Raw genomic sequence first — 24474 nt, forward strand, 5'->3', positions numbered from 1 at the left:
CCCTTCTCAAGTTGACAAAGCTCTCTTCTATTTCTAGTTTTTTCGTCTCTTTTCTTTCCTTTTTCTTTCATTCATTCATTCATTCATTCATTCATTCATTGTAAAGGGCTGTTGGACTTGTTAAAATTTCTTCTGTGAGGCAGGTGCAGTGGTGCACGCCTGTAATCCCAGTGGCTCAAGAGGCTGAGGCAGGAGGATCATGAGTTCAAAGCCAGCCTCAGCAAAAGTGAGGTGCTAAGTAACTCCGTGAAACCCTTTCTCTAAATAAAATACAAAATAGGGCTGGGGATATGGCTCAGTGGTTGAGTGTCCCTGAGTTCAATCCCTGGTACCAAAAAAGACAAGGGCTAGAGTTGTAGCTCAGTGGTAGAGCGCTTGCCTAGCACATATGAGGCACTAGTTTAATCCTAAGCACTGCATTAAGAAAAAATAAATAAAATAAAGGTATTGGATCCATCTACAACTAAAGAAAAAAACACTCAAATTTATTAAAAGGATTAAAAAAAGAGTAATATGAACAACTGTACAACAAAATTAGGTGAAACAGATATTGAAATACACAGAAGTCTAAAGAGATAAAAATTATCAAATACTGGCACAAGGGGCTGCTTCAGCCTCCCATGCTGCTGGGTTTAACAGGCGTGTGCCACCGTGCCCAGCTTTTTTTTTTTTTTTTTTAATTATAGCCATCTTTGTGGATGTGAAGTGACTGCATGTGTAATTTTGATAGATCTTTCCAAATTATTCTCGCTAGACAGTTGTATATAATTTGTATAAATTATGTTCTTCCTATGTTCAGTTGTTAGACCAGGACGCAAGAAAAGACCACTGACTCCAATTAAAATCAAATTAAAGCAAGCCTATTATTTCAACTGGCCGGGCTGCCTCTCCCTCCCAAAACGGCGGGAACAAGACAGCACCCCAGCTTTCCTGCAGCCCAGCTTTATAGCCCAGAAAGTTACACAAAGGGGCGTTACAGATAACAGAACTCTGACAAGCATCACACTAATGGTAGTTTACATGTTTTGCTGGCCCCAACATCAGAATTTATGAGGACCATTAGAGCCTCAGAGAGGGTCGTTGTCTGGCCAGGGAAGGCCAATATTTATGAGGTGTCACTAAAGTTTCAGAGAGGGCTGCTATTTGGTCAGAGAGCCAGGCATGGGTGAGTTCAAGGCACGGGCAGGCATTCCAAGCAGGTTCAGAATTTGCAGTAATTTATAGTAAAGCCGAAATTATCTTTTCATGGCTTTGTGGCAAGATGGCTCCCAATTTTAAGAAAAGATCAAGTTGGGTCTATCACAGTGTGTGAAGTACCTGCTCTTCCAGACTTCTCGCTAAAACTGTAGCATGAGACTTTTGGATTTTTATTAATCTAGTAGATAAAACATAGATACTTAATATATTTTTAGTTTCAATTTTGAGTTAACTTGGCCATCTTTTCATGTTAGTGCCCTTTGTATTTTTTTCCTTATAAATTGTTTCTTCATATCCTTTACTCATTTTCTCCAGGTTTGTCTTTTATTGATTTATAGAATCAATAGCTTCATTGGGGAAGTTAGTCCTTTGTGATATGAATTGCTGATAATTTCCTCATTGTCCCAGGTGCTGGAGCTTTATTTATTTATTTATTTTTGAACCACTGGGGATTGAACCCAGGCGTAATTTTCTTTTTTTTGAGAGAGAGAGAGAGAGAGAGAATTTTTAATATTTATTTTTTTAGTTTTTGGCGGACACAACATCTTTGTTTGTATGTGGTGCTGAGGATCGAACCCAGGCCACACGCATGCCAGGCGAGCACGCTACCACTTGAGCCACATCCCCAGCCCCCCAGGCATAATTTTCCATAATCCCTAGTCCTTTTATTTTTTACTTTGGGACAGGACTTGCTCAGTTGCTGAGGATCTTACCAGATTGCTGAGGGTCTCAGTAAATTGCCCAGGCTGGCCTCGAATTTGCAATCCTCCAAGTCTCAGGGATTACAGGTGGCAGGATCACACCTAGCTGGAGCTATGCTCCTATCAAGAGTCTCATGCTGCCCGCTAGGCTTTATGTTGTCCCAGGGGAAGGGGGGGTAACTTCCAGTCATGGCCTGTATATAGAGTGAAATAAGCAGGGTACATTATCTTAACAAGTGGGTGGTGAAATGGGAGGCTGCTTATATAGAAAACTGAATGAGAGATGATATTTGAGGCCAGACACAAAAGGCAATAGGGAATGAGCCTTTTGGGTAGTTAGGGAAAGGCCACAGAACAAATTTCTCCTGGCTAGTGGGGCTGGGTGTAGCCAGCAAAGGAATAGGAATCCAAGGTGAGGCTGGAATGGAGGCGAGGCCAGACCCTGGGCATCAATCAGGCCATAAGGAAGAGTATAGTTTTTATATTAAATGTGGTAGGAAGCCTTAGGACGGGAATGAGCAGAAGTTATTATATAGTATTTTCCCAAGTCATTAAAATTACTAAGTTTTAATGACTGCATGTTGCTTCATGGTTATAGATTAGCCATCCCTTATTAAATGTTCCCCACCCATGCAAAGTTTTTTAATTATTTTGTTTTGGGGGCTGGGGAGTCCTGCTGAGGATTGACCCAGGGCTTTGAGTATGCTAAGCATGCCTTGTGCTACTGAGCTATAACCTCTGGCTCCTCCCCTCGAATTTTTAATCTTATAAACTTTTGATAATCAAATTTATAGATTGCCACCTCAGGCTGTTTTCCTACAAGTAGATTTTGTGGGCAATTTTTAAAGGTGTTGATACTTGCAATGTAACAGCTCCAGCATGTGCTTTTGTATTGCAGAGTGTGTTAATGACAGCTACTGGTTTGGGAGGGATAAAAGCTGTGACTATTGTTTTGATGAACCACTGCTGAAAATGACAAATAAATACCGGACGTATAGCAAGAAGCACTTCCGGATTTTCAGGGTAAGTGGCAAATGTTCGTGTACTTGGGAGAGCTGGTAATCTGGTCATTGCTCTTGGATGTCTTCCAACTATAAATCCCGCTGTTAAACTTTGAAATAAAATGTTCTCTATTTTAGGAAATGGGTCCTAAAAACTCTTACATCGCCTACCTAGAGGATCACAGTGGGAATGGAACCTTTGTAAACACAGAGCTTGTAGGGAAAGGAAAACGCCGTCCTTTGAGTAACAATTCTGAAATTGCTCTTTCACTATGTAGAAATAAAGGTAACATTATTATCTTATGTTTACTGGATTTTCTTTCCCCTCCTGTGTAAAAGGAAAATTAATTTTGTGAATTTATAGGACACCATTTAAGTGAGTAAAATTCAGTTAGCATGCAAGATTTAATTCTGTTGCCCTAGTTGCCTTTTTAAACCATGAAAAAGTTCTATCCAGACAGATTTTCTTAGGTTTGATTGGCTTTATTTAAAGCCATGTGTTGTCAATTGAATTATCTTATTGGTTAAAATAAATTACAGTTCTTAGATTGATTGTTATGCCATATCTGCTTTAGATATATGTGTTATTGTTGTTGGAGGCTATTAATTCATCCTCCTTCCCTCTCTCCTCCCTCGCTTCCTCTCTCTCTTCCTCCCTCATTCTTTCCTTTTAAAAATACCTTTATTTTGTTTATTTATTCTTATGTGGTGCTGAGGATCGAACCCAGGGCCTCGCACATACTAGGCAAGTGTTCTCCCGCTGAGCCACAACTCCGGTCCCATCTTTTCTTTCTTCATTTCTTCCATTTATGCATTTCTGCATACATTCTTTGAGCTCCTTTTACATGCCAGGCATTAGGCTGAGTGTTTCTCTAAGAGCTCAATTTAGAGCACTCAGCTTTCTGTTCTTTTTTTCTTTTGTGATTCTGGAAATCAAAACCCAGGGTCCATGCAGATACTCTGCCAGTATGTTACATCCCCAGCCCACCTTCTTGAATACCACATAGTTGTCTTGTGCAACTGAAGCTGTTGATTGTTATCAGGTAGCATTTTATAAATTTTATAAGACATTTTAAAAACATTCACTTATGAAATTTCATGAATATCATATCTAAAACAAACAGTTGTCACTTAGGGCAGAGTCTGGAAAGAATGATTGATAAGAAAAATTGATAATTGACCTGCAGAATTAAAAGTAGCTCATAGTGATTTCAAATCTTGGAGCAAGAGGAAAACTCTTTTTTAGTATTTATTTTTTAACTGTAAGATGGACACAATATCTTTATTTTATTTTTTGTGGTGCTGTGGATCAAATCTAGGGCCTCACACATGCTAGGTGAGAGCTCTACCACTGAGCCACAGCCCTAGATCAGGAAAACTTTAAATCTTTAATTAATAAACCACAGAACTTCCCAGAAACCATCTGAGAGCAGAATGATTGGAGAGAGAGTATTTGTATGTATTTGTGTGTGTGTGTGTGTGAGAGAGAGAGAGTTTAAATATAGAGGTTCACATAAGCACTCTTACAGATTCTGATTCAGTAGTTCTAGATATTTAAAAAATCATAGCAGGAGCTGGGGTTGTGGCTCAGTAGTAGAGCACTTGCCTAGCACCTGTGAGGTACTGGATTTGATCCTCAGCACCACATAAAAACAAATAAATAAAATAAAGGTATTTTGTCCATTTACAACTAAAAAAAATATTTTGAAAAATCTCAACAAAGCCTGGCATGGTTGTACATGCCAGTAATCCCAGCTACTTGGAGAGACTGAGGCAGGAGGATCACAAGTTTAAGGCCTGTCTGGGCAGCTTAGTGAGACCCTGCCTCAAAATTTAAGGAGAGGTTGGGAGTGTAGCTCTGTAGTAGAGCATCCCTGGGTTTGATTCTTAGTACTGTGGTGGTGGTGGTGGGGGGGGGGGGAGTCCTTAAAAAGGTGATTCTTGTGCAGTCATCTTCAGACTGACATCTGGGAACTGTAACTATATTAAGCATTGTAAAGTGCATCTAATTATTTTTGGTATGTGCAGTTGATCCTGGGACCTTGTGCTTGTAAGCACACACTGAGCTATCCGAGTCTCCAAAACTGCACTATGATTGACAGTTTTCCCTGTTTCTGATTACTTTGTGTTCTGTCTGATTCTTATAGTTGGGGCAACTGCAGTTTTTGCTTTTTTTGGTCACTTAGCAGAGGAACAGTTGGGACAACATTGGGTCTCTTCTGGTCAGGCAGTGTGCCACCTTTTGCCCAGTCATCTAAGGGACACCTTTTAAAATTTTTTCTCTTTTTTAAATAATGAGAAAAACTTTAATTTGTTTTATTTGACATAAAACTGTATGTATTTGTCACATACAATACGATGTTTTAGTATATGTATACAGCATGGTGTATATATGTATTGAGACATCACATGGTATCCCATATGTATGTACAGTTTTTATGCATGCCTGTAATCCTAGCAGCTCAGGAGGTTGAGGCCGGAGGATTTAAAATTCAAAGCCAGCCTCAGCAACTTAGTGAGACCTGTCTCAAAGTAAAAAAATTCAAAAGGGCTAGGGATGTGACTTAGTTGTTGAGCACCCCTGGCTTCAAGCTCTGGTTGTTAAAAAAAAAAAAAAGTATGTGAATATACTTAGTTCACATTGACCCCCACAATTACCTCACGTTATTAACATTTTTGTGTGTGATAAAAATACTTAAAATCTATTTTAGTGATTTTCAAGAAGATAGCATGTCATTATTAACTATGGTTGTTGTAGAACAGATCGATTCATTTTTTTTCTAATTTGAACAAAGAGGTCATATAGGTCAAAGGTGGCCCTGATAATGTAGACCAAACAGGTGCTCTGTGAACTTGCATTTAGCCAACAGATGTTTTCTTTCTTCCTTTTTTGTTTTGCATTTTATTTCTAATTTTGTTTTATTATTATTTCTTGGCTCACAGACATTTTATTAGGTGTTTGCCAATTTTTATAACTTGAAAATTTAGATTTTTTTTTTTTTTAAAGTTGGCCGTGGCGAGCCTACAGACCTGCAACCTGGGGATCTGTAGGCACTGAGTAGAGGCTGCCTCCTTTGGTTGGGGGATTTGTTTCCCTGTTAAAATCCTCACTTCTCCATCTTAACCTTAAACTCAACCCAGCTAAACTTGGGTGCATTTCCCTTCCTGGTTTGTGTGGGGAACTGTAGTCTCTGAAGCAGACCTTGACATTTGAGGAGAAAAGCATTCTTAGAATCCCTCAAATTCCCCTATTTCAGATGCCACTGGAACCTATAAGTTCATAAATAGCCACAGGTATAAAGGGGGATTCATCCCTGGGTGGACATCAGGGAAGTGTCAGCTTCCACTGTCTTTTCCTCAGCCTGGAATCACGTGCACTCAGGTGACTGGGGTCTGTGCCAGAGGCTGGGTCTTTAGGTTGGTGTAGGGAGGGCCAAACCCTTCACCTGAAATCTCAGAAACTCAAGGGTCTTAACTAATTTCACTCTTTGAAAACATTATAGGGGGCCGGGGTTGTGGCTCAGTGGGAGAGCTCTTGTCTAGCATGCAGGAGGCACTGGGTTTGACCCCCAGCACCACATCAAAAACTAAATAAACCAAATAAAGGCATGTGTCCATCCATAACTAACAGTATTAAAAAACAAACAAAATACAACAACACAACATTATAGGCAGGTACAAATTTATGATTGGTGGCTTTGTAGAAATGAGATGTCTCATAACTGAATGCATATTTGGCATTGATGGGATTGTTGAATTATTAAATGAACAGTTTTATTTTTAATGCAAATGTTATATTGAGGGCATTTCAACATGTAGCTTTAAAATAGACGGTGATAATACTACAAAGTGTGGATGGGACAAGTGGAAATGTAGTGTTATGTGTTTCTTATGTACAAACTAGTATAAATTATATATTAAGGCAGAGTAAAATGTGAGGCCTGGGGATGTAGCTCAGTGAGAGTGCTTGTCAGCACACGCACAAAGTCCGGGTCTAATCCCAAGCGCTTGAGAAGCAGTACTCCTGCGGCTTGAATCTTGGGCAACTAGGAATGCATCCTCTAATCTGCCATTCGAATCTCCCTAAATGAGTGATTTTATTTTTTGAGATACAGCCTTAAAAATGTAGAAATAAAAGGGATTAGTTTAGACAATGCTATTTAACTTTACAAATAGGTTCAAGATGGTTTGTACCATAAAATACCAGATAGGTCAAGGTAGAGATGTCTGAGAGAGGATAATATGAGTGTGGTCAGTACTGGCCTGTTTTTAAATTAATTGCTTTTTGGTTCTGGGCCTATGGTAATCTGCATGGGTATTTTGTATTAGTGCAATTAATTAATATTCTGAGGTCGATGAATGTGAGCAGCCGTTATGTTATAGGTTTCCTATAGTATTGTGAGCTCAATGCTGTGTATTTCCATTGAAGGATGATATTTGATTATCATTTCTCAAGGGTTTTATAACATGCCTTTGCCTAGCTAAATAATTCCTTCAGGGTTATGTGTTAAATATAATCAAAAACATTTGTCTACTATTCCATATAACTATATTTTAGAATTAATTAATTTTCTAGTTGTTATGAATTAATAAGCACATTTCTGCCCTTTTTATCCCCTTAGTTTTTGTATTTTTGGATCTGACTGTAGATGATCAGTCAGTTTATCCTAAGGAATTAAGAGATGAATACATCATGTCAAAAACTCTTGGAAGGTAAACTTTTTTTCTTATATAAATTGAAGTTCACTTTTTTCCTATACGTTTGTCATTAGTTTTTCATTCCTGATTTTATGACATTCATAATCTGTTCATAATATAGTTGTAGGGAAACTATTTGTGATAGGTATATTATTGATTGATATGATGATGATCAATTGAAATGAACTCTTTCCTTACAAATTTTATTGACAACTTTTTTTGGGGGGGTTCTGGGAATTGAACTCGGGGATACTTTACCACTGAACTACATCCCTAGACCTTTAAAGTTTTTATTTTGAGATAGGGGTCTCATTAAGTTACTTAGGGCCTCACTAAGTTGCTGAGGCTGGCCTCAAATTTGTGATCCTCCTTCCTCAGCCTCCTGAGTCACTAGGATTACAGGCATGCACTACCACACCAGGCTTGATGATAACTTTTTAAAAGCAGCTTTTAATGAACTATAATTCATATACCATGTAATTTGTCCTTTTTTTTTTTTCTTCTTTTTTGTAGTCCTGGGCTCCTTGATACACCATAGTCCAGTACCATGCTCCTATCCCCAGGCCTAATTCATCCTTTTAAGTTGGTTGTACAATTTAGCATGAGACTCTAGGTGCAATTCCCAGCATGATAAAGGGTACCATTTAGTGATTTTTACTATATTCACAGAGTTGTGAAACTATCACCATAATCAGTTATAGAACATTTCTATCACTTTCCCCAGTGTATATTTCTGCACTGTTCAGAATTTGTACCATCTTGGGACATGAAGTAATACAACTGTTGAATGTAACCTTGGGCAAAGTTCTCAAGATTTTCAGATTCAGACCCTTTATGCTCTTAAAAATTACTGAGGAAAGGGCTGTGAATGTGGTTCAGAGGGAAACACTTAGCTAGCATGAACGAGGCCCAAGGTTTTATTCCAGGCACTGAAAAATAATTAAAAAATAATAAATAAACCATTAAGGAGCACAAAGAGCTTGGTTTGTGTGGCCTAAATCTACTGATATTTCCTGTACTAGAAGTTGAAATTGAGATCAGGCATGGTGGCGCACGCCTGTCTCCTAGCGTCTTGAGAAGCCATGGCAGGAGGATCACAAGTTTGAGGCCACTATGGGCAGGTGTTCAAACAAAAACGTGTACACAACAGCTTTATCACAGTGATGAATTCTCATTTTTTCATTTTTCTTTTGTTGCTTGTACTTAGAGTTTAAGGAACTATTCACAAAAGGTAGAAACACCCAAATAGATGTCTATCAAAAGATAGCTGGTTAAACCAGATGTGGTATTTCTACATAATGGTAGATCATTCAGGTATAAGAAGGAATGAAGCTGGGGGCAGTGGCGCATGCCTGTAATCCTAGCAGCTTGGGGAGGGAGGCTGAGGCAGGAGGATTGTGAGTTCAAAGCCAGCCTCAGCAATACAGAGGCGCTAAGCAGCCGTGAGACCCTGTCTCTAAATAAAATACAATATAGGGCTGGGGATGTGGCTCGGTGGTCAAGTGCCCCTGAGTTCGATCTCTAGTACCAAAAAAAAAAGAAAAGAAAGGAAAAAAGAAGGAAGGAAGTAGCCCGATGCTATGTTATGCCTGTGTGTGGCCTGAGTGTGTGTCCTAGCTCCCTGGGAGGATCACTTGAGTTATGGGTTTGAGACTAGCCTGAGTACCATAGTGAGACCCAGTCTCAAAAAAAAAAAAAGAGAGAGAAAAAAAGAATAACTTGCTGATAGATGTTTCAAGGCCTAGATGAACCTTGAAAGCATATGTTAAGTGAAAGAAGCCAGACACAAAAGGCCACACACAGGGGACTGTGGATATAGCTCAGTTGGTGGAGTGTTTGCCTCACATGCACAAGGCCCTGGGTTCAATCCCCAGTACCCAAACATACATACATACATACATACATAAAGGCCACACAGGATATGACTTCATCGTTGTGACATATTCAGAATAGGCATATCAGTGGAGACAGCAGATTAGTGGTTGCTGGGGATGGGGAGAATGGGGAGTGACTGCTTCATTGTGTAACAGGTATGGGGTTTTCATTTAGGCTGATGAGAAAGTTCTGGAACTAGATGGTGGTGGTTGCAGAGCATTGTGAATATACTTCATGTGACCAAGTTGTAGACATAAAACAACTGGTAAATTGTCATGTATATTTAATAAAACAAAGTGTCTTGGTAAACCCCTCACCTCACTCCTTCAGAACCAACGGTAGTTATAGTAGTCTAATAATCCACTTCAGGCAGATAATGGATAATTGATACTTTGATGGCTGTTACCTTGGGTTGAGCCAGACTATGGAGAACTGATCCTACTTAGGATTAAGAGTGTGTTGCCTGACATCCTGGATAAGCATTGCTTCCTTATTAGTAGTATCCCAATTAATTTGAAATCCTTTAGGAGAGCAAGCAGGTTAATTGTGCAATACTTTTGAATTTGATGTAGAAAGCAGTTCTTGCTAAATCAACTGTTTATGTACACCTGCCCTCATACCCAAGGGCTTTATCTTTGAGCTACATCACGAGTCCTTTTTTATTTTGAGACCTCACTAAGTTATTGCGGGTCTTACTAATTCTGAGGCTGGCCTCACACTGTGATCCTCCTGCCTCAGCCTTCCATTGCTGAGATTACAGGCATGTGCCACCTATGCCCAACTCTACTTTCTTTTCTTTTTTTTTTTGCTTCTGGTGCTGGGGATGGAACTCAGGGTCTTACACATGCTAGACAAGTGCTCTACCATGGAGCCAGCTCACCAGCCCCTCACTTTCCTTTTAAAACAGATAGTGAGGACAGAGAAATGTACCAACGAAAGTAATTCATGTACAGATTCTGTTTTCTTGTTTGGGGGGTTCCTTTTTGACCTGCGATGACTCTTGCAGTGGATGTCTCTGACTTCTGAGATAAATTTCTCATTTTTTTTATTGTCTTTCTGATCATTTCACAATTTGGGGCTGTAATAAGATTTATTCTGTATCAGCTCAGAACTGGTATTTGGAGCTGACTTAGTGTGGTTGGATGCCCCACTTACCTTTCACCTTGGTGAGGTTTCACTGTGTCCTCTGAAAATAGGGACAGTAAAAGGGTTGTTTATACAGACTATCTTAACTTCTAATGGTAGAGGAAGATTTGGGCACGGTGGGTCTCATGATTAAAAACATCCCCCATATCACTCTGTTTTTCCTTTTAGTGGTGCTTGTGGAGAGGTAAAGCTGGCTTTTGAGAGGAAAACATGTAAGAAAGTCGCCATAAAGATCATCAGCAAAAGGAAATTTGCTATTGGCTCTTCGAGAGAGGCAGTAAGTACCTGGGTTTCTGGCTGGGTAGCTCTGCTTTTTCTTTTTTTTGATACTGGGATTGAACCCAGGGGTGTTTGACTGCTGAGCCACATCCTCAGCCCTTTTTATCTTTTATATTGACACAGGGTCTGGCTAAGTTGCTGAGGCTGGCTTTGAATTTGCGATCCTCCTGCCTCAGCCTCCCGAGATGCTGGGATGACAGGCGTGCACCCTTGCGCCCAGCTGCAGCTTTTTATAGCTTCTTCATAACATTCCCCAAATCATTGTGAGATGACTGTTTTCAGTCTCAGGAACAACTGACTGCTCAGACAGTAATTTGTGATTGCCAAAGAACATTGAAAAATTTAAGCATCTTTTGATTAATCTAGAAATTGTTACTTATAGATAATTTTGTTCCAATAATTTTTTATTGTTTATTCCAGTTCAAAGTTGTTGCAAGATTGTTTTTACCATATTTGAAATTAGAGAGTGACTGTTACAGTCTTATAGCTGTTTTCAGTTTTCCTTTCTCTTCTTTCTTGGTTCATATGAATTCATGTTTCTCAGTGGTTCAATTGTGTAGTATTCAGCTTTTCCATGAATGCAGGATAGCATAGACTTTTCCCTTAGCACATTCATCCCTTGTGATAACTGACTCTTCATTTCATCAACTTTTTTTTGGTGCCAGGGATTGAACTTGGGGGCACTCGACCACTGAGCCACATCCCCAGCCCTATTTTGAATTTTATTTAGAGACAGGGTCACTGAGTTGCTCAGGGCCTCGCCCTTGTTGAGGCTGTCTTTGCACTTGCAATTCTCCTGTCTCAGCCTCCCAAGTTTCTGGGATTATAGGCATGTGCCATTGCTCCTGGCTCATTTCATCAGCTTCTATCCTGATTTTTACTTTTGGTGTGCAGTCCTTTCAAAGGGTTAATTAAGCTACTCTTCTTTTTTTTAATATTTGTTTTTAGTTGTACATGGACACAATATCTTTATTTTTATTTATTTATGTTATGAGGTGCTGAGGATCGAACCCAGGGCCTTGCGTGTTCAAGGCAAGCACTGTACCACTGCGCTACAATCCCAGCCCCTAATTAAGCAACTCTTATGTTCATAGCACAAATGAAACTTATTGAGGGTTATAGGGTTCTAATGAGAAATTAAAATAAAAACCTCAGAAAACCTCAGTGTGAGCCTGTCACGAATGCTACACTCCATTCTGACCACTGATTTTGACAACAGAGGTCAAAAATGTAAAATCCCCAGCAACCTCAAAATAATGTATCATTGTGGCTCATTCTACAAATTGGTGATCTTCTTTCTGACTCCAAGTTTTGAAGTATAAAAAACCAGGAGGCAAAGAGCAGTAGCAGTGTATGTGTTTACCCAAGGCTGGTTTTTTACCCACGCCTTTCCCACCTCGTGTGACCCAGAAGGTACTGGGGTTGTCCAGTGTCTGCAGAAGAGCAGCAAGGGATGTGCAGATGTGCTTTGCCTCCTTTAACTTGAAGTTGGGAGGCTGTGAGGAGGACTCTGTAAGGTGCTCTGGATGATCCTGGGGACAGATTTGTAGACTTTGTCAAAGTCATCCACAAAGAAGGAGCTGTCCCAACTTATGATGATTTACTCAGCCGTTTCTCTGGTTGGTCATTTAGGTAATTCCTAGTTGTTTGCTCTTTTGGGTAATGTACCAGTGAGTATCTTGTTATTTATGGGTTAGTTTTAAATTTATTTTTCCTTTTTTTTTTAATGTATTAGTTTTTTATTTAGTGAGAGAGAGAGAATTTTTTTTTAATATTTATTTTCTAGTTCTCGGCGGACACAACATCTTTGTTTGTATGTGGTGCTGAGGATTGAACCTGGGCTGCTTGCATGTCAGGCGAGCGCACTACCGCTTGAGCCACATCCCCAGCCCTTTTTTTCCTTTTTTTTAAAAGATATATTTTAGTTGTAGATGAACACAATACCTTTATTTAATTCATTTATTTTTATGTGGTGGGGATCGAACCAAATGCCTCACACATGCTAGGTAAGTGCTCTATCTCTGAAGCTATATCCCAGCTCTGAGTTTCATATTTTTAAATTTTAAAATATTGAAATTATTTCTCCATAGTAGCTATTCATTTAAATTTTTTTAAAAAATAATTTTATTTTATTTATTCATTTTTTTATATGATGCTGAGGATTGAACCCAGTACCTCACACATGCTGGGCAAGTGCTCTACCACTGAGCCCCAGCCCCAGCCTAGTAGCTATTCATTTTATTACATTTTCTGCAGTCCACATTCACTGTAGAGGTGAAGTAGCCAAATACATTGATTGATCTGTCCACATGTGACTGGACAAAGTGATAGAAAAACAGCCCCTAATAATATTTTTCTTTGTGGTCAATTGTTTCTGGGTGGTCTTATTATTATTATTTGTAGTGCTGGGGATTGAACCTAGGGCCTTGTGCATGTGAGGCAAGGACTTTACCCAACTGAGCTCTATCCCCAGCCCCTGGGTATTATATTTTAACATTCTTTAAAGATCTTTTTCTTCCCCTCGAGACAATGCTGTTCTTGCATAGCAAGAGGAATTTCCTTTCTGTGTTCCCTTTGTTATGGATCTTTTCCCTTGTGATTCTAGATTTGCTTCCCATTTTGGGGAGAAGAAAATATCTACCAGATTGTTAGAACTGAGAGTAAAATTTTACTTCTTAGTTTCATTCTTTGAGTCAAATTGGACTCTTTGTGACCTCTCTCTTTTCAGAGTATGTACACCCTGGTGTGGTAATGAGTAATGGATTACAGGAAGAGGCAGGCTTTAAAAATTAAACATCTGGGATTTCTTAGCAGAAGTCCATTCTACATAAATATGTCACTTTATATCCTCTTTGCTTGTGGAGGGTGTAACCTGGGAAGTGGGGTTATTTAACTCAACTTGCTCTCTAATTTTGCGGGGGATGGGATGGGACAAGGTCTCACCATGTTGATCAGGTTGGCCTTGAATTCCTGGGCTCCAGCAGTCTTCCTGCCTTAGCTTCCTGAATAGCCGGGGCTGTCTGGCTTCTCTCCAGTGAACATTGTCAGCTTACGGTTGAAGTTGGAACTTTTGTCTGCTCAGAAATTTTACCTGACATTTTTTTCATACAGTTTCATTAAACATCTGCTTCTTCATGGACTTCATTTCTTTCTTTCTTTCTTTATTTTCTTCTTCTTTTTTTTTTCTTATCAGGGGCTGAACCCCAATTTTTACTTTTTATTTTGAGACAGGGTCTCACTAGGTTGCTTAAGGCTCACTAAGTTGCTGAGGCTGGCTTTGTGCTCATGATCCTCCTGAGCCAGTAGGATTACAGGTGTGTGCCATCACACCCGGCTCTTTCATCATCTTTTTTTTTTTTAATTTTTTTTTTGTAGTTGTTGATAGATCTTTATTTTATTTATTTATACATGGTGCTGAGAATCGAACCCAGTGCCTCACACATGCCAAGCATATGCGCTACCGCTGAGTCACAGCCCCAGCCCCCATCATTTTTAAAAAATATTTTTTAGTTGTAGTTGGACACACTACCTTTATTTTATTTATTAATTTTTGCGTGGTGCTGAGGATTGAACCCAGCGTCTTGCATGTGCTAGGCAAGCACTCTATCGCTAAACCACAACCCCAGCCCCTCTGTCATCATTTTTATAAATGTAAATAACTCCATAGTTAATGAGATAAGTATAGCTTACTGGCTACTGGTTACAGATGCAAACAATGGAAACACATTTCTCTGGCAGTGGAACTATGGGTAATGTCTTTCCTTTATTTTTTTAATAAAAAATAAAGGGAAGACATTACCCACAATATCTTTATTTATTTTTATGTGGTGCTGAGGATTGAACCCACTGCCTCACACATGCGAGACAAGTGCTCTACCACTGAGCTACAGCCCTAGCCCATGTCTTCTCTTTTCTGAACCCTAGTTGCTCCATTTGTAAGATGGGGGTAATTATAGAATCCTCTTCAGTTGAGGATTATGAGGCTTATGTGAGATGATTCGAATGAATAAAGAGCTTAGCACAGGGCCTGGGCATTTATTGAATGCTTATAATTTGCGAAGCACTTTGCAGAATGATTTTAGGTGAGTTATTTAATTCATTGTATTTTGGGTCTGGGTTTCTTTGTATTAAATACAGCCTGGTTTGGATCTCAGGCAGTCAATTAAGTATAACCGTAACATTTTTAAAATATTGGCCATTATTGTTATTATTAGTAAACTCTAATGTTTTTCTGTTTATTAAAGGATCCAGCTCTCAATGTTGAAACTGAAATAGAAATCTTGAAAAAACTAAATCATGTAAGTATTGCTGTAAGACATGGCTCATATTTAAATTCATTTATCTCTAAATATGGAAGAATATCCTCCTCCTCCTCCTCCTCCTCCTCCTTCTTCTTCTCCTCCTCCTCCTACTCCTCTTCCTCCTCCTCGTCCTCCTCCTCCTCCTCCTCCTTCTTCTTCTGCTTCTTCTTCTTCTTCTCTTGCCCACACTGGTCTCTTGAACTCCTGGGCTCAAACCTTCCTCCTGCCTCATCCTCATGAGTGCTGAACTGCATATGTGTGCCACCCTGCCTAGCCTGACTTATTCTTTTTTTTTTTCCATTTTTTAGTTGTAGATGAACACACAGTATCCTTATTTATTTCTGTGTTGTACTGAGGATCGAACCCAGTGCCTCACACATGCAAAGCAGGAGCTTTACCATTAAGCTACAGCCCCAGCCCCCTGAGTTATTCTTGTAGAGAAATAAAATAAAATTATTCTATCTTATAGAGAATTGATCAACTGATTATGTTTGCAAAGACAATGCTAATTTTAGTAAATTTAATAATACCTGAATTTTTAAAATATTTATTTATTTGGGTGGTAGTGGGGATTGAACCCATGGCTTTATTTTATTTCATTTATTTTAGGTTACTGGGGATTGAACCAAGCAGCACTCAACCCCTGATCCCCATCCCCAGCCCTATTTTGTATTTTATTTAGAGACAGGGTCTCACTGAGTTGCTTAGCGCCTCACTTTTGCTGAGGCTGGCTTTGAACTCACGATCCTCCTGCTTCAGGTTCCGGAGCTGCCAGAATTACAGGCGTGCACCACCATGCCCAGCCCAACCCAAGAGTTTTACACATGCTTGGCAAGCATTGTGCCATTGAGCTCCATCCCCAGCCGGTTTTTTGTTTGTTTGTTTGTTTGTTTTTGTTTAGTTGTAGATGGACACATATCTTTATTTTATTTGTTTATTTTTATATGGTGCTGGGGATCAAATTCAGTGCCTCATGCATACTAGGCAAGCGCTCTGCCCACTGAGCCACAACCTGGCCTGATCCTCAGCCCTTTTTATTTTTTATTTTGAGAGAAGCTCTTCCCAAGTTTCCCAGGCTGGCCTTGAACTTGTGATCCTGTTTCCTTAGCCTCTTGAGTAGCTGGAATTATAGGTGTGTGCCACTGTGCCTGGTTATACCTGAAGTTTTAACACCTTAAAATACATTTTATTTGGAGTGACCCAGATAAATCAAATAATGACAACATCCTATCCTTATATCTGATAAAAGTGGTGTGTCAGTCGCCTCTTTGGGTATAGATAGTTCCCTCTTTTGTACAATGATGACGTTGTCTCGATGAAGACTTTGGCTCAGTGTCAGCGGAAGGTGTGTCTCACTTGAAAAAGGTGAGAAGAAAAATTAGAATGTGGTCTGATCCTGCTTTTCTTTTTATTGGTTCTTTCAGTTTCCTCATTAATTCATGAGCATCATCCATGTCATAAGCTCAGTAGTCCCTGCACTTGAAACAAATCCTGTATTCTGTCTACTGTTTGACTATGATCATCTTATTCTGGTTTTTATTCTCTAAACAACAACAAAATTTCTTTCCTTATACCTCCCCAAATTCCTCAAAGAACAGGGAGAAACCAAGAACAAGAATACAATCATTACCTTGACAAAATACTTCCACAGGCTCCTTGAGAATCCTGTGCAAGGAGTGGTAACCCGTGGGAATCTGAGGGACTGATCTTCTTGCTTGGCTTTTTTTTAATAATTTTTTTAAACATTTTTGATTTTGTTGTTGTTGTTGTTACAGATGGACAGGATACCTTTATTTTAACTTTCTTATTTTTATGTGGTGCTGAGGATTCAACCCAGTGCCTCACACGTGTTGAGCAAGTGCTCTACCACTGAGCCACCAACCCCAGCCCCATCTTTTAATAATTTCTTTGTAACTTCTTCCATGTACTCTTTGAATTTTGTTTTTTGGTGGCGAGTGGAGGGCATGGGGTCTCTCTATATTGCCCAACCTGGCCTTTGACTCCTGGGCTCAAGTGATCCTCCTGCCTTGGCCTCCTAAGTAGCTGGGACTATAGTGTTGAACCCCAGCTTGCCAGGTCTTTTTTCCAAGAGCCTGGAAGCCTCTTTAAAGAGCAGAGCTCTCTTTAAGGCATGTGGGGTATGTTTAAAGTCCCAGTGACTCTTGTAATTCCAGTGACTTGGGAGGCTAAGGCAGTAGGATGGCAAGTTCAAGACTACCCTTGGGGGACTGGGGTTGTAGCTCAGTGGTAGAGCGCTTGCTTAGCATGTGTGAAGCACTGGGTTTGCTGCTCAGCACTACATAAAAATAAATAAACAAAATAAAGGTTAAAAAAAAAAAAAGACCACCCTTGGCAACTCAGTGAGACCCTATCTCAAATCAAGAATAGAAAAGGTGGGGGATGTAGCTCAGTGATAAGGTACCTATGGGTTCAATCTCCAGTCCTGCGGGGGGTGGTAGGGGAAGAGCAGAGCCATCTAATTTTCTAGGGGTAGGATTGCATCAAACATACCCTTAAAATAAACACTAAGAATACTCAGAGGAGTTTCTCTGATGTCAGATGATCCTCGAACATAACATATACAAATCCAGTGTCCAGTGCTGTTTAGAACACTAACAGTTAGTTAGGTCCCTGTCATATTTCTTAGCAGTTTCCTGGAGCATTTGGAACCTTGGGAATTCAACATGGATCCATGGATAACATTTGGGTGTTTGGGGACAATGTCTCATGGCCCAAGAACCTGGCCTTAGGAGTCCAACACCGATTTGGTCAATTGTCAAACACTTAGTGGGCCAAGACTATCTTCTAGGCCCAGGCAGTGTTGAGCCAAGATGGTGCAGTTCACCCCTTCCCCCATGTCTTCTGTCTAGTGTGGAGACAGACCTGAGCTCACAGCTCATTTCTGCCGCCTCCTGGCTTTGAGCAGGTCATCCACTTTTCAGAGCCACTGTTTGCTCATCTGAGTAATGGAGATAATAAGGGTACTCATGTCACAAGGTCAGTGTGAGACTTCTGTGGGTCTGCTCCTAAAGCTTTCAGCACAGAGAACAGGCTGGGATCAAGGTCGTGAGCTGGATTCCTTGAGCTCTTTTCCCCGTGTGACTTAAGTGGAAAGTCTGGGTTAATAGTCTCTGGTTCCTGTTAGAGAGACACTTTTATGTGTGACAGCCCTAGCCAATGACCTTGGGTAGGAAAGACTAGAGGCAGTTGATTGCTCTGATTTTTGGGGACCTCTTTACATTCAGTCAGCTCTTGGCCCCAACCATTCCCAAATGATTAGGTCCCTGATATATTTCTTAGTAGTTTCTTGGAGCATTTCCTGCCCATTATTTGTTTATTTATTTAGTTGTAGATGGACACAATACCTTTATTTTATTTACTTTTTTATTCACGTTTATGGGGTGCTGAGGATTAAACCCAGGGCCTCATATGTGCCAGGCAAGCACTCCACCACTGAGCTACAACCGTAGCTCGCTGCACTGCACATTTTGATGCCAAGAGGAACCAAGCAGTTCCCATTTTCCCTTCTAATCTAGTCATCTTCTCCACTTATGAGTTTTCTTCTGCTTCTCCTTTAAAAAATAATTTGGCCAACACATCACAAGTTCATAATCTAAAGAGTCAAATAGTATTAATAATTTTGCACAAACCAGCAACTTCTCATTCCTCTAATCCTCCTCTCTATAAATATTTAAAAACTCTTTCTTGGCTTTTTGCTAGAATCTGCCTCCATGTTTCTACATAATATGTATAAACCATTGTCTCTTGGTTTATCCACTTTAAATAGCCTGTTGGCTTCCTGTTATGGGATATGAAGATTTTAGCTGTTCTTTCTTTTCTTACAAGGAGTAGTCAGTATTTTATTTAAAAAAATTTTTTTTGTTGTTGTTGATGGACCTTTATTTTATTGGTTTGTTTATGTGGTGCCAAGAATTGAACCCAGTGCTTCACACATGTGAGGCAAATGCTCTACCACTGAGCCACAACCCCAGCCTTGAGTGTTTTCATTATTGTGTAATAAAATTGCTCATGTAGAGTCAAGTAGTGTACAGGAGTGGGGAACTGGTTTGTTTCGAACTTGGCTCAGGATTACGACCTCCACCTCCCCATTAGCTGGGAATACAGGCATGTGTTGACAGCCACCTGAAGTTGGCTATGTACTGTGAAACAAAAGCTCTGCTAAGTATGAAGTCATAATATTAAATATGGACTTTTAAAAACGTACAGTACTGCTCCCTTGCCCTCAGTGTTCTGTGCTCTCTGCCGTGGTCAGAGGTCACAGCTCTCATCCACTGCGTCTCTGTCCCCTACCTCCAAGTGTGCTTAAAAATTCTTAGGAAATTACGGGGCTGCGATTGTGGCTCAGTGGTGGAGCGCTTGCCTGGCACGTGTGAGGCCCTGGGTTCCATCCTCAGCACCCCATAAAAATAAATAAATAAAGTAAAGGTATTGTGTCCATCTACAACTAAAATATAATGGAAAAAATAATTTAACTTATAAAATTATTATGAAACTAGAATTTTCCTCTTTCTTTGGCACAATGGGAGGCTCTTGTCACATGGGGTCACACTCCCTTTGTTTCTAGAACTGGAGCTGGGTGATCTCTGTCTAGCAGCATGGCCTGGCTCTGCACCTGGCCTGCTTTTTCATTCATATTGATCTTCAGAGTGTCACCCGGTTCCTTCAGTGCCTCTGTTTTAGGGCTGGAGGAGGAAGGCTGGGAAGAGACTGGCCTTTGTTCCTCGGTAGGACATCCTCATGTGAAACATGAACCCGCTCCTCACTGACATGGCAGGGTGTGGACTGTTTATTCCATTTTCTCACGGAGGAGTCGTCTGTCAGATTCCACACCCCCACCCCCAACTTCAAAGCTACCAGAATCAGTGGGCCCAAAGCCTGGGCCTGGGCTCCCCGACTCCCTGGGCAGATGTCTCAAATTCTGTGGCTTTTGTGGTTTCCTTCTTGGGAGTTTCTCACTTGTTTTCATTCTTTCCTTTCTCTCTCTCTTTTTTTTTTTTTTCAGCCTTGCATCATCAAGATTAAAAACTTTTTTGATGCAGAAGATTATTACATTGTTTTGGAATTGTAAGTAGTACATGTTTTAAACTTGACATTTTCATTTAAATGCTCAAAAGCCAACATAGACTTGAATGTAGACTTGCCTTGTTCATGCTGGGGACCCTCCCTAAGTATGTGGTGGTGGGATCCACAGTGTGTTTGCATGTCTAGGTAGTGTTAATTCTAGAAGTCGTGCAGTATTTCCACAGGCAGGTAGCAGGGGATTCTAGTCCCTGCATCTGAGTCCTGGGTTTAAACACTACTCTGCAGGTGACTAGTTGACCACCCATGGGTGAGTTTCTTTCATCCCTCTGAGTTTCATCTTCTTAGTGTTAAATGCAGATAATAGTACAGAGTCTTGGAGAAGTTTACATGCTATGAGGGATGGAAAGCCCTGCAGAGTACCTGGCACATGTGGGCGCTTGACATGGGGTCCCTGTTTTTTGGTCTGGGGATTGAACCCAGAGCATTGAGCTGCATTCCCAGCCCCTCTTTTTGGGGGGGAGGGTGGGAACCAGGGATTGAACTCAGGGGCACTCAACCACTGAGCCACACCCCTAGCCCTTTTTTTGTATTTTTATTTAGAGACAGGGTCTCACTGAGTTGCTTAGCACCTTGCTATTGCCGATGCTGGCTTTGAACTTACGATCTTCCTGCCTTAGCCTCCTGAGCTGCTGGAATTGTAGGGATGCACTACCGTGCCCAGCCCCAGCCATTTTTATTTTTCATTTTGAGACAGGTTCTCACTGAGTTGCTGAGGGCCTTGCCTAATTGCTGAGGCTGGCTTCCAACTTGTGATCCTCCTGCTTCAGCCTCCTGAGATGCTGGGATTACAAGTGTGTGCCACTGTGCCCAGCTTCCACGTGTGTTGATGTTATTACTTTAAAAATATCTGCTTTCGGTGGTCCTTTCTACTTAAGGTGATGGGATCTGGTGGCATGGTGGTGCCTAAGTATCTTTCATTATCTTGCTGCTTTACTTCGTGGTTAGAATGTCCTATCTTCTTTGGTATAACCAAAATAATTTCCTGTGTCATTCCTGGAAGAGGCCTGTCTTATATCTATTCCTGCATAAATTCACATTTTTTAAGCAGCTGTTGTGACAGGCATGGAATGCTTTGTTCTTGGCTGAAAAATGGAGGCTATGCAGATTGAGTGGCAAGAGCAACTTAGCAAGACCCTGACTCAAAATAAAAAAATGAAACCGACTGGGGTGGTAGCTCTGTGGTAGAGTGCTCTTGGGTTCAATGCCCAGTGCTGCAAAAAATAAAATAAAATAAAATAAACAGTAATCCTGATTATAACCCTGGGAGAGATGAATGTCCTAGGGTTCTTCAGGGAATATTTGCTGTTACCAAATAGGAGATTGTTATCTGACTGGATCTGGTTGACCCAGTGAATAATGGTCATAATAGTACAGTATAGTAGCTGGTGTTTATTAAGCCCTTACCTGCAAGCTAGGTTAGCACTTCCTGTGGACTTCATAATAATCTTACAGGTTACTTACATGTCACAGGTGGGTTTCTATTTTTAGACCCACTTTAAAGAAAAGGAAACTGAATCAGAGAATTCGAATAACATTGCTGAGCCCTGTGCCAGGTGCCTTACCTATGTCAATCATTTATTTTATACCAACCATCACAGCAGGTGGTGTTACTCCCACTTTTTAAGCTTAGAGAGATTAAATAGCCCAAAGTCCCACAGCTAGGAAGAAGTGGAGTTGGGGTTTAGACCCGAGTTGACTTGATTGTAAGTTCTGGCTTGCTCTTCCTCATCACCTCCGAATCACGCAGGGTACGTGATAAGCGCACAGGCTCCTGGGCCCACCTCCGGTAGTGAATCAGATCTTAAAGTATCCCAAGTATTACCAATTCCCACTGCACGTTCCTTCTTTCATATTCCTTACTTCTGGTGGGGACATCAGATTGTAGATGAACCTTATTAGCTCATTAGCTCTAATAATGTGAGTCAAAGGTGAATAAAAATGGCAACTCTGTGCTAGTCTGAATGAGTTTGCTCTGTCTTTTATACCATGCAAGTGAGTTTTCCTCTAGGAATGAACACCTTCCTTTGTGTTTCAGGATGGAAGGAGGAGAGCTCTTTGACAGGGTGGTGGGGAATAAACGGCTGAAAGAAGCTACCTGCAAACTCTATTTTTACCAGATGCTCTTGGCTGTACAGGTGAGAAAAGTCCTCAGTTATTGTGCCAACCTACTTTCTGTGCGGTGCAATTACTACCTGGGTTAGGGAGAAACTGAGGGACTGAGAATTAAAACTCTGAAGCGATCCTGTGTTTGTTGTGTTCTTGGAAAAAACATCCTACCCCTTTGACTCAGATGACAAAGCTCTTGCTGTGAAGTTAAGAGACAGTAAGGAAGGGAACTAGAAAACCAACACCCCCCAAGTCTCCTCTCTTTAGCCTGGAGGTCTTCCTGGAGGGAAATTGATTTCTACCTGTTTTAGTCAGCTTTTTTACCCTGTGACTAAAAGACCTGACAAGAACAAGTTTAGAGGATGAAAAGTTGATTTGGGACTCACAGTTTCGGAGGTCAAAGTTCACAGAACACAGGCTCAATTACTCTTGGCCCAAAGTGAGGCAAAACATCATGGTGAGGGCTGGGTTGGAGGCTCGGTGGTAGAGCACTTGCCTATCATGTGTGAGGCACTGGGTTCGATTCTCAGCACCACAAGTAAATAAATAAAGATCCATCAACAAGTAAAAAATATATATTAAAAAAAACCCCACAAGCCATCATGGTGAAAAGGTGTGAAGGAGGCAAACAGCTCAAGACGTGGAAGCCAAGAGAGCTGTGCTCACCAGGGACAAAACACATACCCAGGGCATGCCTGCAGCGATTTACCTGCTCTAGCCACACCCTGTCTGCCTGCTGGTACCGCCCAGTAAACCCCTACCAGTGGATTAATGGTCGATTATTAGGTTAAGGCTCTCATAACCCAATCTTCTCACCTTTGAACTTTTTGTGTTGTCTCACACATAACACTTCATATCTAAACCATAGAACTACGGCTACCTTATCTTTGTAGAAAACCTCCTGTAAACTGGGACTGGGCACAGTTGAGGGGCCGGTGGGCAAGCTGGGGCGAGGGGGACGGGCGTGCTCTTCCTGGCTCATTTACTCAGTTCCCTCCAGATGCAGCATCTTGGTCATGGGAGTGGACAGGTGGGTGAGGCATGTGCCTGGCCTTCTCTATTCAGTGAAAGTGTTGATAGAGAAGCTGTTGGTGGCACTTTGCCTTGAGGAATACCACCATTTTCCAAGCAGAATTGGTTATGGTGATTCCCCACCAAGATTCCTATTCATTGCAGTAAATGCAGTGGAGGGAGCAGATTTCTTATGGGGGAGGGAGACTGGAAATTTAACTCAGGGGCACTTAACCACTGAGCCACATCCCCAACCCTTTTTTTCAGTTGGAACACACTACCTTTATTTTATTTATTTATTTTTATGTGGTGCTGAGGATCGAACCCAGGGCCTCACATGTGCTATGCGGGTGCTCTACTGCTGAGCCGCACAACCCCAGCACCCCCAGCCCTTTTTATGTTTTATTTAGAGACAGGGTCTCTGAGTTGCTTAGGGCTTCGCTTTTGCTGAGGCTGGCTTTGAACTTGTGATCCTCCTGCCTCAGCCTCCTGAGTCCCTGGGATTATAGGTGTGTGCCACTGTGTCTGGCTGGGAGCTGTTCTTGTATTGGGTGAGGATTGAGGGAGATTTTTCTGGGATAGGTCCACCTGGGTTTGGCCTTGAAGGTTTCACCAGGTTAATTTCCCACTGAAAGTGCCCAGAGGGACATCCAGAGCAGGCTGAAGTTCATGATCATAAGCCCCCCACCCCTCTGTCCAACCCCCTTTTTTTTGTTTTGTTTTGTTTTTCTGTTCTGGGAACAAGTGCTCTACCCCTGAGTTACACACCAGTCCTCAAAGTCTTTTTAATGGTGGCTGTCACCTACCTAGTGCTTATCTCCCTTATTGGTTTTTCCCTTTCTTATATTTACTGATCAAGAATATTACAGTGAGGGGCTGCGGCTGTGGCTCAGTGGCAGAGCTCTTGCCTGGCATGTGATCCTCAGCGCTGCATACAAAAAAAATAAGCAAATAAAATAAAGGCATGCTGTCCATCTACAACTACCAAAAATTTTTTTTAAAAAAGAATATTACGGGCTGGGCATGTGGCTCAAGTGGTAGCACGCTCGTCTGGCA

The 24474-nt window shown here is 41.0% G+C and overlaps 1 protein-coding gene, 1 long non-coding RNA gene and 1 other non-coding gene across 5 annotated transcripts in view; 2 read left to right on the plus strand and 1 right to left on the minus strand.

The window, feature by feature from the left end:
• LOC139706679 (serine/threonine-protein kinase Chk2-like) overlaps positions 1-24474 on the plus strand; it is a 41887-nt gene that overhangs the window by 7111 nt on the left and 10302 nt on the right. For both annotated transcript variants that reach the window (XM_071614940.1, XM_071614938.1), the window contains exons 3-9: positions 2797-2921; positions 3038-3185; positions 7522-7612; positions 10787-10895; positions 15142-15195; positions 20222-20283; positions 22337-22436. In XM_071614940.1, the coding sequence (XP_071471041.1) occupies positions 2797-2921; positions 3038-3185; positions 7522-7612; positions 10787-10895; positions 15142-15195; positions 20222-20283; positions 22337-22436 (689 nt within the window). The remainder of the gene's footprint in view (positions 1-2796; positions 2922-3037; positions 3186-7521; positions 7613-10786; positions 10896-15141; positions 15196-20221; positions 20284-22336; positions 22437-24474) is intronic.
• On the plus strand, positions 9407-9481 carry Trnav-cac (transfer RNA valine (anticodon CAC)). Its single transcript has one exon. It is a non-coding gene; the product is annotated as a tRNA-Val (tRNA).
• LOC139706691 (uncharacterized) overlaps positions 18247-24474 on the minus strand; it is a 44584-nt gene continuing 38356 nt past the window's right edge. Inside the window, exon 3 of one of the 2 annotated variants that reach the window (XR_011708277.1) lies at positions 18247-18336. This is a non-coding gene — a long non-coding RNA (uncharacterized lncRNA). The remainder of the gene's footprint in view (positions 18337-24474) is intronic. The other variant, XR_011708276.1, reaches the window with a different exon arrangement.

This window comes from Marmota flaviventris, chromosome 1 (genome assembly GCF_047511675.1).
Source record: "Marmota flaviventris isolate mMarFla1 chromosome 1, mMarFla1.hap1, whole genome shotgun sequence".
NCBI lineage: Eukaryota > Metazoa > Chordata > Mammalia > Rodentia > Sciuridae > Marmota > Marmota flaviventris.